Genomic DNA, 15,802 nt, shown 5'->3' on the forward strand with positions numbered 1-15,802 from the left:
CTTTTCATCATGCTGACGAAGGCTAAGCAGGTTGTTCCATTTTTTTCATTAAAAAAAAACCATATTGAATTAAGACAGAAACTTATTTGATGAGCGTTAAATATGCAACTTGTCAACCACATACCGCATCTAATGACTGAAGTCTCCTTGGCTGTGCCCACATATAATGAAATATTGCTCCTTTTCGAACGAGAAAAGCTGCTCAAAGAAGCTCTCTGTAATTTAGAAGCTTTAGCATTTTTGCGTCGAAGAAAGATAACCCAGAAGGACGTAATATTATTTAATAATACTTTATTTTTATTTTTTTATATATTTTATTATTAATAAAATATACAATACAAAAAGTACAATCAACTTGTGGTCCTGAGGCTAGTGTCTCGTACTCACAAACCAATGGTAAGTGGTTCAAATCCCACTCTACTCCAACTTTATTTCCATTCTCTAATAGTGAGTTATTTACAACTCGTTGAAAATGGCCCTAAAAACGTAATATTTGGGTGAAACATAAGAACGCAAATATTTCTTTTAAAAAAAATATATATTATACGAGTTATAGGAGTTATTGAAGAACCTCATTTGGGACCGGACATAAAAAAAAAAACATTTTTATGACAATGCATAATATCATACATATTAATACATCCGAAATAGTAAGGAAACATTATTGTATAAGTAAAAAACAGTACTTTACACCATCTATATAAATTTCATTAACAACTTTCACTTTCGAAAAGACGAACACTTATGTATTTTTTATTCTATTTTTCGTGTTTTAGCTCATCGGGCAGTTTATTATATTCGGAATGGCCAATATTTTCCAAAGATCTACTACCGAAATTTTTTGAGAAAAACTAAGACACATTAACTTCATTGTATTGAGGTAGAGAGCGAATTGAATTCATCACTGATTGAACGTGATCAATTTGCCGAAATGATTACAAAACTTTTTAAAAGCCATGAAATTCTTTTTGGAAGCCATTTGATTCGTATATCCAACTGAAACTATCTATCAAAGGATAAGGGCAAGAAGTTTAAAAATATTATTTTTTTTCATTAAATTTATGATCTGATAAAAACTGGGTCGTCTGGTAATCAGACTGAGAGGAAAAATAAAAGTTCCTTTTTTAAATTTCAATATCTATGCTTTTCTAAATAAAATAAATTCGTATCTGTTGAGATATCAATTAAGGCAATAGTTTACTTACTTCGCTTCTAAAGCCAGGGCTATAATTCCTGCTGCAAGAGGTGCTGACGCCGAAGTACCGGTATGTTTAATAGTGCAGCCATTATTTAAGTCGGTTGTGGTCTAAAAATAAACAAACAATATTTTGAGTTTGCGCAAACTTTTGTAGAGAAGGACTAGATTCAACTCCCCGGGGAGATGTACATATGATAAATCCACCTGGTCCATGAAGAAGTATGGAAATTGAAAAAAAAATTTTTTTTAGATTTTTTTTAGGCGTTGCCTGGTATGTAGGTGTAATCAATCAATTAGATGAATCTCACCCGCATAAATAAAAGTTTCAGCTCTGTAACTTCACAAACATCAATAGATGAAGGAATATAGATGTTTAAATATGGGCAGAATGGTGAATGTTACACAGTGTGTAAAGTGGCCACTTAAACCGGCCAATAACAGGTCATAAGCCCTGTAAATGCCTAGACTTCCATATTCCCTTATTTAAGGTGTTCTCCATCCCTGTTGTAATTTGTTAATCTAGATTTCCATATTTTTTTGTCAAAAATCTTCATCATACCTGGCGTATTCATATTATTTTAGACATACTAAAAATGTGTTTTTGAAAATTAAAGACCTCGTTCTAAAAATATCAAATGTCCAAAACGATGTTGTTAAATTTTATTATTTTCTATTTTTGAGTCCATATCGTTCCAAATTTATTATTTTAAATACAGGGTTTTTGTGAAAACAGCAATTGAATCGTCTTTTTCCAAAAAATAGACGACTCAATTATCCACACCGATTTGCTTGAATGATCAGAAAATATCCTGTAATTAGTATTTCTACCACTATGTAGCGCCATTATCACTCATTGTTTGACAGTTCAAAAGGTGTTCTAGATATTTTTTTGTAAATTTTAAATGTACAAAAAATTATCTAGATTTTGTCGGCCTCGTGGTGTAATGGTCAGCGCATTAGCCTGCCATGCAAGAGGTCTCGGGTTCGATTCCCGATATGGTTAATATGAAATATTAATTTAAAACGGTGTTTTTACATTAGAATATTTCATAGTCCCTGGACTGGTACCTGAAGCGTAAGACTGATCCACTCACCTTTATGTAACAAAAATGATCAAGATACGCTGCGATTGGTGTAACAATGCAGTGCCCCATGCACCATTAGGTGCGGAAAGGGAACAATGATGAATGATGATGATGATATTTTAAATGTTTTTTTTTATATTTGATACGTAATGTAATTTTTAAAGATGTTTTTGTTTTATGTAGTAAATATGGTGATATTGATTGCTTATGTTTTATACATATATTGATCCTAATTCAATACAGGACTCTGGTTCCATGGAGTTGGGACTTGTGTCTTAATAAAAAAAAGTATAAAAAAATGTGAATAGTCTTTTACATACGTTTCTAGTAGTGATTACTAAATACTTCGACAAATATAAATATAAAAACATACGGAATAGTAAGACTAGTATATCAATTTTCGGAAAACTAGTACTTTAATTAAAGTATTTGTACTATTTTCTTCATAGTTTGCACTAAAAACCACGAAGGTTCAAATATGGTCTAAAAACAGCCAATGTTATTTTGACATTTTATTCATTAATTCATTAAAAGTACATGTATCATTTTATTTTATCAAACAAATAAAAGAAATAAAAAAATAAAAAACATCGTAGTAAAACCGTGGTATTCAGTTTAATCATTCTCCCGAAAAATTTGGAAAATTTTGGAAAAAAATTGATTGGAACCAGCATGAACACGATCACAATACTAGAGAAAAGAACAAAATTAGACTTCCATTTAGGAAAAAGGCAAAGTCACAAAATTCAATTTTATTTAAAGCAATTAAAAAGTATTACGAAATGGAAAAAAATATTTATGAAGAAAAAAACATATTGAAATTTAAAATAATGGTCAAGAAATATGTGATAAACAATTTATAAATTAAATATATTTGCAATGTTATTATTAGAACACACATAACAATATGTATGATATATGTGCCCTACTTTAAGATTTAAATAAAAAAAAATAAAAAAAATGGTTGGTTTGTGACTCTTAAGGTATTTAAAACAGGGTCTTCAATTGTACAAACAGTGAATGATTTTGCTCAAAAAAAATATTTGGTTTTATTGTTTTTTAACCGAATTAAAAGAAATTTTATTTTTACGATCATCTGGTCTTGATACGCCCCGGAAGAATAAGTGACAGCCATGGTTGCTGCGCAGGGTTCCCCGTACCAGGGAAAAGCGCCTCTCTGGGACGCGCTTCCAATAGCGACAGTGTAGATGCTTCCGATGTAACTGAAAAAAACAGAATATATACTTTGAACACTGCGTCAGTACAAATTTTCGTCTCGAATAACTAAGCTGATATTTAAAAAAAATAAAAATTTACTTATAATTTTGTGGGGCAATCACTACAACTAGGTAACTTCAAAATCAGCACTTGTGCGTTACCTACAAAAAATAAACATTTTTTTACCGTACAAATAGACATGTTTTGCATAAAAATAACCGTATGCAATGAATCACTGCTTGCCTTTTTGTAACATTTATGGAGCAAGACGATTAACGATTTTAGTGGGTAACTAAAAAGTAATGATTTCGAAGTTAATAAACTTAAGTAATTAAAACACAAAATTATATTAATGTTATGAAAATAATCACAAAATGAAATTCGTATACTTTTTACCTTGGAGAAAATCAACAATTGGAAGAATATAAGAAATACGAATGTTTAAACACGGGAAAATTTATTTTATTTATTTATGCTTAGTTTAGTTAATTTATAAAATCTACAATATTACAATTTTTTATCAAAATATCACAGAAACGTATTTTTAAAAATTAATTTGAAATATTTCAAAACTTTTCATTTATTTGAGTAATTCGTCGCACGGTTTGAAACCCCTGTAAGAAGAGTTTTTAGACTTTATTATTCTTCTCATTGGTAATCTTATCTTTTTTATTCCTGGTTTCGTATGTACGACATTGTCGGTTAAATTTGCTTATATTTTTTATTTTACTCATCCCCTTAATAACTCCATGTGTATAATTGTAAGTGTTATACAGTGTGAAAAGTGATCACCTAAACCACCAAATGACAGGTCATAAGCCTTATAGGAACCTTAATAGCTAGACTTTCACATTCCCTACTCAAAAATGTTTTCTTTCTTTTTTGTTAAATATTAATCTTGACAACTCCCTAAAGGGTGAAATCCAGTCCCATACTACAAACATTTTTAGACAACGCTGTTTTTCTATTTTTTGAAATGATTTTATTTACTAAATTTTATGATTTATCATAGTTTTTCAATTTTCATTTGTTTATAAAAATATTTACAACACAATATTTACATTTATACTTTTTCTCTCACTATCATACGCATATTGTCCAAATTTATGATCTTTTTACTGTTGTTCTATATGCACACTTATATCAACTAACATGTATTCACTACCATTTATTTGAATTATTTATTTAAATTTAAACATGTTCTATATTTTCATTAACTTTAGTTCTTTGTACATAAGGCAGTTCTGGAGCTTTGGTCTTAATTAATTTTCCAGTCTTATTTTTTAGATTTGCTTGTTGCACAGTAAAAAAAAAACTCATCATTTTAAACATAATTCGAACTCCTGGATTTAATAAACATAATAATACGTAGAACTAGAAAAAATAGTCTATATTATTGTCACCCTTTTCAAACTAGCTATCTTTGTCACTCACCAATACCGCGTATACACAGACTAGGAAACGAATGTACCTCTCATATCGACGTTTTTAACTCGAGTCTCTGTGAATTCAAACCATCTATTTATAAATAGTTTATGATGTTTTAAAGTAACGATCAACTAATTATTTGCAAAAGCTACTTATGCTAATGATCTAGTGTTTATTCATTTTATATACTTTTTATATATTTTATATGCTGACATACATACATACATGTATAAGTACATATTTCTTGTTATTTTCATTTTTCTTTTTATACCTATGTTTTAATATTGTTTTTAAGATTTTAATTTTTGTAAATCTAACTTACTCATTATATTGTTATATTGTAAAAGTCACTTGTGCCGCATATTAAATAAATAAATAATAAAACAGAAATGAAGAACATTTTAGAGAAAGGAATATTGAAGTCTAGGCATCCACAGAGCGTATGACCTGTCATTAGCTACTTTACACACTGTGTAACATTCACCATTCCGCCTACATTTGAACATCTATATTCCTTTGATTCTTCCATCTGTTGACGTTTGTGAAGTTAAAGAGCTGAAACTTTTGAATACCTAGAAGAATGTTACACAGTGTGTAAAGTGGCCACTCAAACCAGCCAATGACAGGTCATAAGCCCTGTGGATGCCTAGACTTCCATATTCCCTTCTCTAAAATGTTCTTCATCTCTGTTGTATTATGTTCATATCAGCAGCTCCCTAGGAAGTCGAATCCAGTCCTTGAATAATTTAGTAAATTAATTGATTTCATCAGCAAACATGGTATTTGATTATCTGATAAATGAGGAAGTTTAGTGAACGGGAAATAGGCTATAATAATGTTTTCTTACACGCAGTAAAAATAAGAGCATTTAATTTCATTGCGAAGTTTCTCGAAAATGTATAAAAAAAGAACTACCCCACAACTTCTTTCGAATTAACCAATAATAGAGAGGGTTACGATAGATTTCCAGCTTCCGAGAAGTCAACTAATCAATCAGCAGAACTGACCGACGAGAACTTGTGACATCACGGGCGGAGTAATTTCAAAATTTCGAACCCTTAAAAATCATAGCGCTGATAATACGATACACTGAAATATATATTTTCAAGTTAAGCTTTCTCATTTTCATAAACCTTCAAGTTTGTAAGTGAAAATTCTTGATGGAAGTTCATTGTAATTTTTTTATAGAAATAAAAGACGAGTGATACTTTAATCCACAAATCTGGGAAAAAAACTGAAAATAAAATACTTAAACTCATTAAAATAGCATTATATCAACTCATTAGTTAACCCGAAATTTTTTTTATGATGATCCTTAAGATAAAAGTAATTTTATTTAATTTACTTTCATGTAATTTTAAATTCTTAATCCTTACCTCTGTTTTGTATAAATACATTGAACTCCTTAATAAAGTTACCAGCCTCGAAGATGTCGCGAAAGCGATAAAACCGGTCACTTGATATTCCAAATTTGTGGATTAAATGTTTAAAAAATATAAAATAAATTTTATGTTTATAAAATATAAAATGTAAAAAATATAAAATTTAAAGTATCACTCGTCTTTTATTTCTATGGTAAATTCTCATTTTCATTCATTTATTTATCTATTTTATTTTATTTTATTATTGTTTACGGCACAAATGCCTTTTATAAACATAAACATTAGTATATTTAACATAACAGTGTTCTATTGCAAAATTATGAAATAATATATCTATAGGTACATATTACACAGTTGTTTTATACATTATACTATGTTATCATATTGGTATTTTTAGTTAAATTTTAATTAAATTAGTAAGCAAAATTGTTACAATAAAAATAAAAATAAAAATAACGCGGTATATTTAAAATAGCTAAATTCATAAATTATTAATTTGTTGGTATTGTTGCAATGGATATTGAATTCCTTAGTTCTAATACAAACGTTTTGTGCTTAGAACTCACGCACTTACTGTCACAAAATCAAGAAGTCGATTATTGTTTTACTTTAAGTGCGTCTCGATATTATTTTCATCGCTTTGTTTTGTATTATTGGAGTCTTTTCAGATGTCCCTCACTGTTGATAAAAAGCAATGTTGATCCTACACAAAAAGCGGTGCTTTTGTAAAAGGTTGTTAGTTTATTACTTAATTGTGATCTTAACTTTGGTCAATATTTTCCTTTGATACTATTTATTGTGACGTATGACGTGGGTAATGTTTACTCGTAAACCGAAATACAGTTGACCTTTTGAAATATCGAATATAAAATACGGAAATGTGAATATGTGAAGGTAATGCAATAAAGTTCGTTACCGAACAAGGTTTCAAACAGCGCTTTCTAAATAATGTGATTAAATACGTTTGCAGGAATGTGAAATATTATGCTCAAAGGTTAACCGTATGGAAAATTCCATGTTAAATCATGAAGAAAAATGTACTAGAATTTTTTAACGCGCTGTTAACCTCATTGAAACATAAAAATTACATATATATGGAACATGACGATAAATCATGTAAAATCAACTGTATTTCTTAAAGTTCTAATTGAATTAAAATAAGATCACATTGTTTTTAACCACTTAATACTTACAGAGCAATTCTGAAGCTACAAAAGATTCCTTACAAAGGTGTAATTCAGTTTTTTTTCTTAGCTTCAAAATCGGTTGGTATATTTTTAATTTTTTTATTATTATTCAAAATACAAAATACGCACATTACATAATTTTACTCAGATGATTTTGAAAACTCATTCTGGGACGTTTACTATCAATTTAAAGACCAAATCAAATACACAAGGTTTTTCAGAGTCAGATCACGAAACTTCAGAGGAACATTCCTCACGGTAAGCTTAAAAAAAATTTTTTTTTCCAAAAAGTCATTAAAAAAAAAATATATATATTTTTATAATCTCAAAATGGAGTAAATCTTTCATTTTTTGGAATAACATCTCTTTCGCAAACCCTTACCCCTCCTCAACAAAAAAAAATGGGATTAAAACGCATTTGACCAACGAAGCGATACGCACCAGACGCGGACAAGTGAAGTGGCTGAGTAGGAGAGGAGTTGAGGTTTGTGGAGGGACTACTTGTCCGAGAAATTTTGTTTAATAAGTGACCTTTTAGAAAAAATTAATGAATTTTTTTTAAAGCTTACCATGAGGAAGGTTCCTCAGGAGATTTGCGGTCTGGCCCTGAAAACCGTGTATAGAGTTGTCAAAATACACGGACAAAAGATATACGTGATAAAGTTGGCTGATGAAATCACTCTGATAAAATGACGACTGATGGCGGTAAAAGACAATAATAACTTCCCGTAAGAAAAAATTCAGTGTCCCGTAATGAGCCGAAAACAAATGCAACACTGAAAAACGCAAAAGAGTTTGTAAACCTTGGTAGCAGGATCATCTGGGATGGTAGAAAAAAAAAGTCGATTACCGTATTCATCAAGCAAGGTTTGCGTTCAACCAAAAATCAAAGATTTTTGAATCAAATAACATAAACCTGAAGCTCCGCAAGCAACTTGTCAAAACATATATACAGCTGTGAGACATGATGCTTTATAGATAAAAAAAAAACCTACAAACCTTTCAGATGTGATATTACAAAATAATATTTGGTTGAGCCGATAATTTGTTTCAATGTATTTTAGCCAGAAGAATCACATGTAAGTAAATACTGGCTAATTTTGATTTGTGAGGTTGCCACGCCTGACGGGACATTTTTTTGGTTGGCAACACTGCTCGTCCTCCGCGCTACTCTTCGCTTTTTCAACGAGTTATGTTCGCACGCTTTTCTGATTGTTGAAAAGTATTTCTCACTATTTCGCCGTAAAAGTTAATATAACTTAACGTTTTGACTCGCACAACGCAAAACATCATTTTATCATCCATCGCCATTGATCATCATCCGCCGCGCCGCCTCCAGACTCCAGACAATTGTGTGCATGCAGTTTTCCTGATCACCAGTTTCCCCGTTAGCTCATGAACTGATCGCCAACAAGGAAGAAGACTCAACTCCAGGTTAGTCAGTGTTATTACATATTGATTTTTTTTGGTTCGAGTACATCCTGATATATTATTGCCTGCATAATCCACTAGCTCATATTGGCAGTTTTGGAGAAAATAATTTAACTGTCCGCTATAATAAAAATTATTTTAATCGCAAAAGAAGAATTCTATTTACACGGATTCTCCAATATTATAAGAAAATAATTTTCTGGAGAGACTTGGTTTTCAGTAGAATCGAAGAAGAGAGGCGCCTAATTTCTAAAAAGCGAGCCCAATAGATCGGCCACATTATGCGCGACGAGGGTCTCCTGAATGACATAATAGAGGGAATGACTATAAATCACAGAGGGCGCCCCCAACGGGAGTACTTGGAACAAGTGTGCGAGGACGTAAACTACGCCTCATATGATGAGCTGAAGACGGCTGCAGAGAAATGAGCGCAATTTCTCCATAAGATGCAGGACTTTGCTGCAAATAAATTCTTAGGATTGAGACTGTGAAGAAAATAGAGTTATACAATCCGATATAAATAACAAGTGGACAAATCTTGAAAGCTTTTAAATACTATTTTGCACACTGTGCAACATGCACTATTCTGAGTATATTTGAATTAATTAAACAAGCTGATTCCTTGAATTTTTCCATCTGTTGATTTAGTAAGTCTAGACGTTTACAGTGTGATGCAAATAAGTATTACCTTAAAGTAAACATACGAATGAACATGGGACATGAGCTTTAACGTAAATACTAGCTTAAAAATTAACAGGTATCTTGTTAATAAGATATAAGCCAGCGGGCTTGCGTTTATTAAAGTAGTTTACCCATCACAATTGCAGTTATCATTTCGGCTACCTCCATTTCCACTGGCGAAAACAAATATGGTTCCTTTTCCTTTGCGTCCCTGAAAAAAAAAGCAACTGTGTTAGCTTTTTTATATGTATTATATTTAAAAAGATTTTTATAATTTTTTTATTGATTTACATAATTACATAATTGAGACAACAACAAACCATCACGCCGTTTTACCGTAGGGGTAGGCACAGAGTTCTGTCATTGCATACATACCTCGCTTCTTTTACATTTATACATCTTCTCATGCACGCACGCCGATTATTCCTAGTCTTTACATGTTCATCTTCAAGTATTTGATGGATTTGATCGTTTAATGTCTTTCTCGGACTTCCTTGTTTTTTGCATCCATCGAAATTCGCATCGTAGATCTTTTTAGCCGTTCTTTCGCTGTCCATTTGCTCTACATGTCCAAACCAACGCAGCACCCCTTTCTTGATTCTGCCAGTAATGCATGTCTCAGCCTTACTCAGTTCACGGATCTCGACATTTGTGCACCTATCGTACATTGTTTTACCACACATTCACCTGAGGGATCGCATTTCGACAGCATTTAACCTACTTTCATAATTATTTTTCCAATTCCATACTTCACTCCAATACATAAGAGTTGGCATTAGAACTCTATTGTGAACTGCTAGTTTTGCCTCCTGCGATTAACATTTATTAAATAAATAAATAAAAATAAAAAAAAATAAAAAAAAATTGTTAAAGTAGATTTCAGTGCACCGTTCACCCTGTTCCCGGGACTCAGCCTCCTTTAAATATATTTCTCAGTCTTTCCATCCCTTGTAAACATAATTCCCAGATAATCGAATTCTACTACCTGATTTAGAATCTCCGTTCACACTGATCTAACATTTAGTTATATTTTCATCCCTTTCAAAAACAATAACTTTCGATTTGTCAACATTCATAAGCAAATTGCCTTTCTTGCTTTCATCGTAGACTTTACTTTATTCGATACAATCTATTTTATAATTTTTCAATGTTAAAGCTGTTATTTTCCAAAAAAGAGACTAGCTCTTCTGCTTGGAAAGTGACTTACACTGTTATGTTTACTAAGCAATTTTAAGTTATATGATTTCGAATACACAGGAGAAAACAATAAAAATTATACTAAATAAAAATAAGCCAGAAAATAATAATACAGTAATACTAATTAAAGCAGAAAGCTGTTTTTACTTGGGTTCAAAAAATTTCTTCAAATTTACTTAATATTATGCACCTACGTAAAATGCTAGACTCGTTTACATATTATGGACAATGCAAAAGATATGATAATACTGTATTGTTTCAGCTCCGTGAAATCCACGCTTAGGCTGCCAGAGCCTAAGCGTGAGACTAGAAAATTATCCAGAAACGCTGCAATTTAAGTACTGGTGCAGCGCTCAATGGGCTTTTAGGTGAGGATAGGTATAATATGATGATAAAATTAATACTTTCAAAGCGTTTCCTTATAGCTGTGCTGACGAGGGGATAACAAAGCTCCTAAGTATTCGTTTAAAATTTGTTTGCTCAATTTAACGCAGTCTATAAAACGATGTTTAATACCAAGATAGAGCACGATTGCTCAGAATGTTCGAATTCTTAACTTAGACCCGAAGTGTACTCGACGCTCTCTTGAGAAATACGAGTACTCGAGAACCTTTCATGTCAAGTCAGCAATAAGTCAACTTGAATGTCAGCCTTTTATTTTATTAACTATTTTAATTTCAACTAGGCAATAAAAATTTTATACAGCTCTGCTTAAAATATTTATTCTGTTTTTTTTTCGGCGTTTTATAATTATACAAGTTTGAATATTTGTGGAAAAGTTGAGGAAATGTGGAAGTTTAAACATAAGCAGATTTTTTTATTTTTTTAAAAATAAATATTTGCGTTCTTATGATTTACCCAAATATTTAATTTTGAGGGCCATTTTCAACGAGATGTAAATAACTCACTATTAGAAAATAGGAATCAAGTTGGGGAAGAGTAGGATTCGAAACTCGGACCTATGGTCCGTGAGTCCGAGACACTAGCAACAGGACCACAACCCGATTCAATATGAACAATATTTTAAGTTTGTTTAAATTTTTGTAGAGAAGAACTGGATTCAACTCCCTAGAAATCTATAAATATTTACATATTACAACAGAGATGAAGAACATTTTAGAGAAGGTAATATAGAAGTCTAGGAATCTACAGGGCTTACGACCTATTAATGGCTGGTTTAAGCGGCCACTTTACACAATGTGTAAGATTCACCATTCTGCCCATATTTGAACATCTATATTCTTTAGTTAAAGGCCCACCTGGTCCATGAAGAAGTATAGAAATTGAAAGATAAAAATTTTAGGCGTTGCCTAGTATGTAGGTGATACTATTCATATAATTCATAATAAAGAAGTCTCGGCCTAGTTTGTAGGTGAAATAACCCAATGAGATGAATCTCACCCGTAAAAATAAAAGTTTCAGCTCTTTAACTTAAAAAAACATCAAGTTATAAAAGAATTGAAGGAATATAAATGTTCGAATATGGGCAAAATAGTGAATATTACACAGTGTGTTAAGTGGCCACTTAAACCAGCCCTTCACGGGTAATAACCCCTGTAAATGCATAGACTTCTATATTACACTATCTAAAATATTCTTCATCTCTTTTGTAATATGTCAATAAGCAGAATAGTTAATGTTACACCTTAAACTAGCCAATGACAGGTCATAAGTTCTGTGAATGTCTAGACTTCCATATATTATCTTTTCATAATTTTTTTCACTCTCTTTTACAATAAATTAAGCATAAACAACTTTATTTAAAATGGCCACTTCGTAATTAAGCATAAACACTGTGAACTTAAGTTTATAATTACACCTGATGATGGGTAATTCAGAATACCCGAAATTAGTTGTGTTATAATATATTAAACGCTTATGTGGTAAAAATTACAAAATGTTTATTTTTACACTATCCTGGATTTAAACTAAAGACATGACGTCTTTTTTTCTATGATATATTTTGTTGCCTTTTTAAAAAATAATATTATTTTTTTAAAATATTTTTTATTTCTTTTTAATTACTACATAATACCAGATAATCTTTTACAGAATATTTTATTTTCTCTTTCTATATTACACAAAAATATTAAAACTGTCTATTTATTTTGGAACAAAAAATTCATTTACATTTTCTTGTATAGGTTCCCACAACAGGTCATGTTTTTGCGGGATTTTTGTTACTATTTTTACTATTAATATGTATTTTATTGCTATGTTATTATCCTTTATTTGTGATGATTCTGTTTTACCTCTTATGTATATTGTAAAAAAACCAAAAAAAAAATTAAAAAAAAAAAAAAAAGTTTTTCCACAAAGTGAATGCTAAAACAATAAATTATGTAAGCATTAACAACCTTTAAACATATATTTTGTGTTTGCATCCAGGGCACCGATAAAGCCTGGGCCTCTGCTTTTTCCAATTTAAAATAATGATTTTTACCAAGTTTTTCTTTTCAACTAAAGGAAAATGTAGACTTTCCTTACTTTAAGAATTCCACGCTCCAAAGCTTCCTGCGCCAGTCTCCCAGGACCTTCCACTGTCTTCCCATCATCGTTAGGTCCCCAGGAGGCACTGTAGATGTCTATTTTATCGAACCCGAACCCTGAAAATGTGCAAAGATTTACTCCTATTCCTTGTCTTAAATATTTCATCCCTTTGAACTGGTTATATTTCTTCTATACCGTGGAAAAACATTCGTAAATATTTTACAAAAGAGAAATCAATAATATTGTGAGCATACAAAAGTACAATCAATAAGTCTGCTTTGTAGCCTTGTAAATGGGGCGTTCGCGTCCTTAAGGTCCCAGGTTTGATTGCCGGACAAGTTGACATAAAATGTTTGTGTAACGGGTGATTTTGATAATAAAGCGCAAGACTGAGTCCCTTATCTTGATGTAACGGTGCATAAAATTATTTCTAACTTAAATATCCAATGTTAACAGGGTCTGGATTTCATGCGCTCTGGAGCAGCAGGACATGTTGTAATCTAGATTATAATTGTAAACGATCATTACAATAAAAACATTTCATTGTAATTTATTTTGTAAATTTTCATTACTGGCTTGTTTTTTAACCATCCGTACGATCTGTAGTTGCAAGGCAGCTGACAGGGGCCGTGGCGTAGTTGGTTAGACGTTTAACTGTAAAACTGGCGTCGCGGGTTCGATTCCCGCCAGTTGCAAGAAAACATCGAAGAAAGATTATTTCTTATTTGGTCTGGGTGTTTTGGTGTATTATTTATAAATTCCTTTTATATAATTTCTTCCCTACCTGCCGACAAGCCTCTAAAATAGAGGTTTAGCGAGTTATGTGTTAGGATGACTTTTGTACAGTACAATCAATAAAATATTAGGTACGGGATATATTTTTTTTCGAAAAAAAAGAAATATTTTTGTTCTTACGACAAACGAAATGTAGGATTTTGCTAGTTGAGGTAGACCCTTACCCCATCTGAAGATGTCAAGAAGAAACGAAGTGGATCTGATGTGAGTTTATTAAATAGTGAATAAGATATAGTATTTTATTATGAAGCGCGAGAGTAATGTGTAATAATAATTTAATTGAACTGACTGACGGGTTGACTGATCTGAACTATAAACTGAAACCGACTGACAAACTGACTGATGATACCATGCCTTGTAGTCCATTTTTATAGGTCACGTTTTTTTATTCTTTAAATCTTCATGGCGGAAATGAATTTAATGTTCTCCAGAACGTTGCACTGGATATGTCATCCGATTTTAAAATCTTGTGCGCAATACTGTTGGTTTTGCAAAATATTTAAATGTAAACTCATTTAGTGCGTGTGTGTGTCATCGATCTATGGACGTTGTTCCCTACAAAAATAATTTAATTTAAGGGAACATTTAAAAACAGTTGTAAATAACTCACTAATAGTTTTCAAGTTTTTAGTATTAGAGCAGGGTTCGAACCTCAGACATTTTGTGAGTCCGTGACACTAGACACGCGACCACAACCCGGTAATCAGGGATGACTGTTAACCTTCTTTTCTCACATCCGCTCTTAAGTGGAGCATGTGAACATCACCAGACGCCTCCGGGAGATTCTATCATCAACGGCCATGCAGGACGGTGCCGCGGAAACTCGCAGGTGTGAAGATGAGGCTTATGAAGTAGGATGAAGACGAGATTTTTTATTTTTTTATATCAAATTCAAGAAAGTCCGCAAACAAGTAATTACGTCAATATTTATGTATCTATAAATAACTATTTATTATTTAATGGTCAAAATATGTAATTTGACAAACACGTAAGTCAGATTTTAAAGACTTATTTTATATTCACTAAGCATTTTTATGAATCAGTTTGTGTGGAACGTGTGGTAATTTGTAGCTGGTATAAAAACGTTAATTTACATACTTCAAAACATAAGGATTTAATATTTTCTAATACGTAAATACATAATTCATGAGTATGCTTAGTAAAACAGCAAAAAACGCGAGGCTGATTATTAATTACTTGCGTGATTAAACTAATGCATAAAGAATGTACAGTAAAAGCCATGAATTAAGACGAAATAATATAACATTAAAACTTTATCTGATTTCTACCGAATGCTTTTATTTATGTTTAAATTCACAACTAGTGCTACGAGAAATGGACGAAAAATGTTTTTTTTTATGTGGTTAAAATTAGAGCAATCAATTGTGTGGCAAAGTTTCTCGAAAATGTACGAAAAACGAATAAAAACGGTTTTAATAAAAACGAACTACTTTGCAACGTCACAGATTCGTTTGAGCTGGTTGTTAAGACCTTTTATGAGCAGATTTTTCTACATGATTTATTTTTGTACTTGCCCTACTAGAGTATTCTAAATATGTTTTATCGTGTATGCACATTTGTATTTTTTGTATAATATAATTTTAGAGAACGGCGGCCTCCGTGGCGTAGTAGTAAAGACGCTTGACTCACGCACAGAAAGTTCCGGGTTCGATTCCCGGTGAGAACACAAAAATTAAAATGTGATTTTTC

At 31.5% G+C, this 15,802-nt stretch overlaps 1 protein-coding gene across 1 annotated transcript in view; it reads right to left on the reverse strand.

The window, feature by feature from the left end:
- The window catches only part of LOC148280314 (neuroendocrine convertase 1-like), an 86,119-nt gene that overhangs the window by 28,641 nt on the left and 41,676 nt on the right, over positions 1 to 15,802 (reverse strand). Inside the window, exons 7-10 of the mRNA XM_088228564.1 lie at positions 13,295 to 13,413; positions 9,742 to 9,821; positions 3,374 to 3,506; positions 1,206 to 1,306 (exon numbers count right to left, since the gene is read on the reverse strand). Of these exons, the coding sequence (XP_088084690.1) occupies positions 1,206 to 1,306; positions 3,374 to 3,506; positions 9,742 to 9,821; positions 13,295 to 13,413 (433 nt within the window). The remainder of the gene's footprint in view (positions 1 to 1,205; positions 1,307 to 3,373; positions 3,507 to 9,741; positions 9,822 to 13,294; positions 13,414 to 15,802) is intronic.

Source organism: Micrasema longulum, unplaced genomic scaffold (genome assembly GCF_059751315.1).
Source record: "Micrasema longulum isolate JH-2025_06_02 unplaced genomic scaffold, ASM5975131v1 h1tg000595l, whole genome shotgun sequence".
In the NCBI taxonomy this organism is placed as follows: Eukaryota; Metazoa; Arthropoda; class Insecta; order Trichoptera; family Brachycentridae; genus Micrasema; species Micrasema longulum.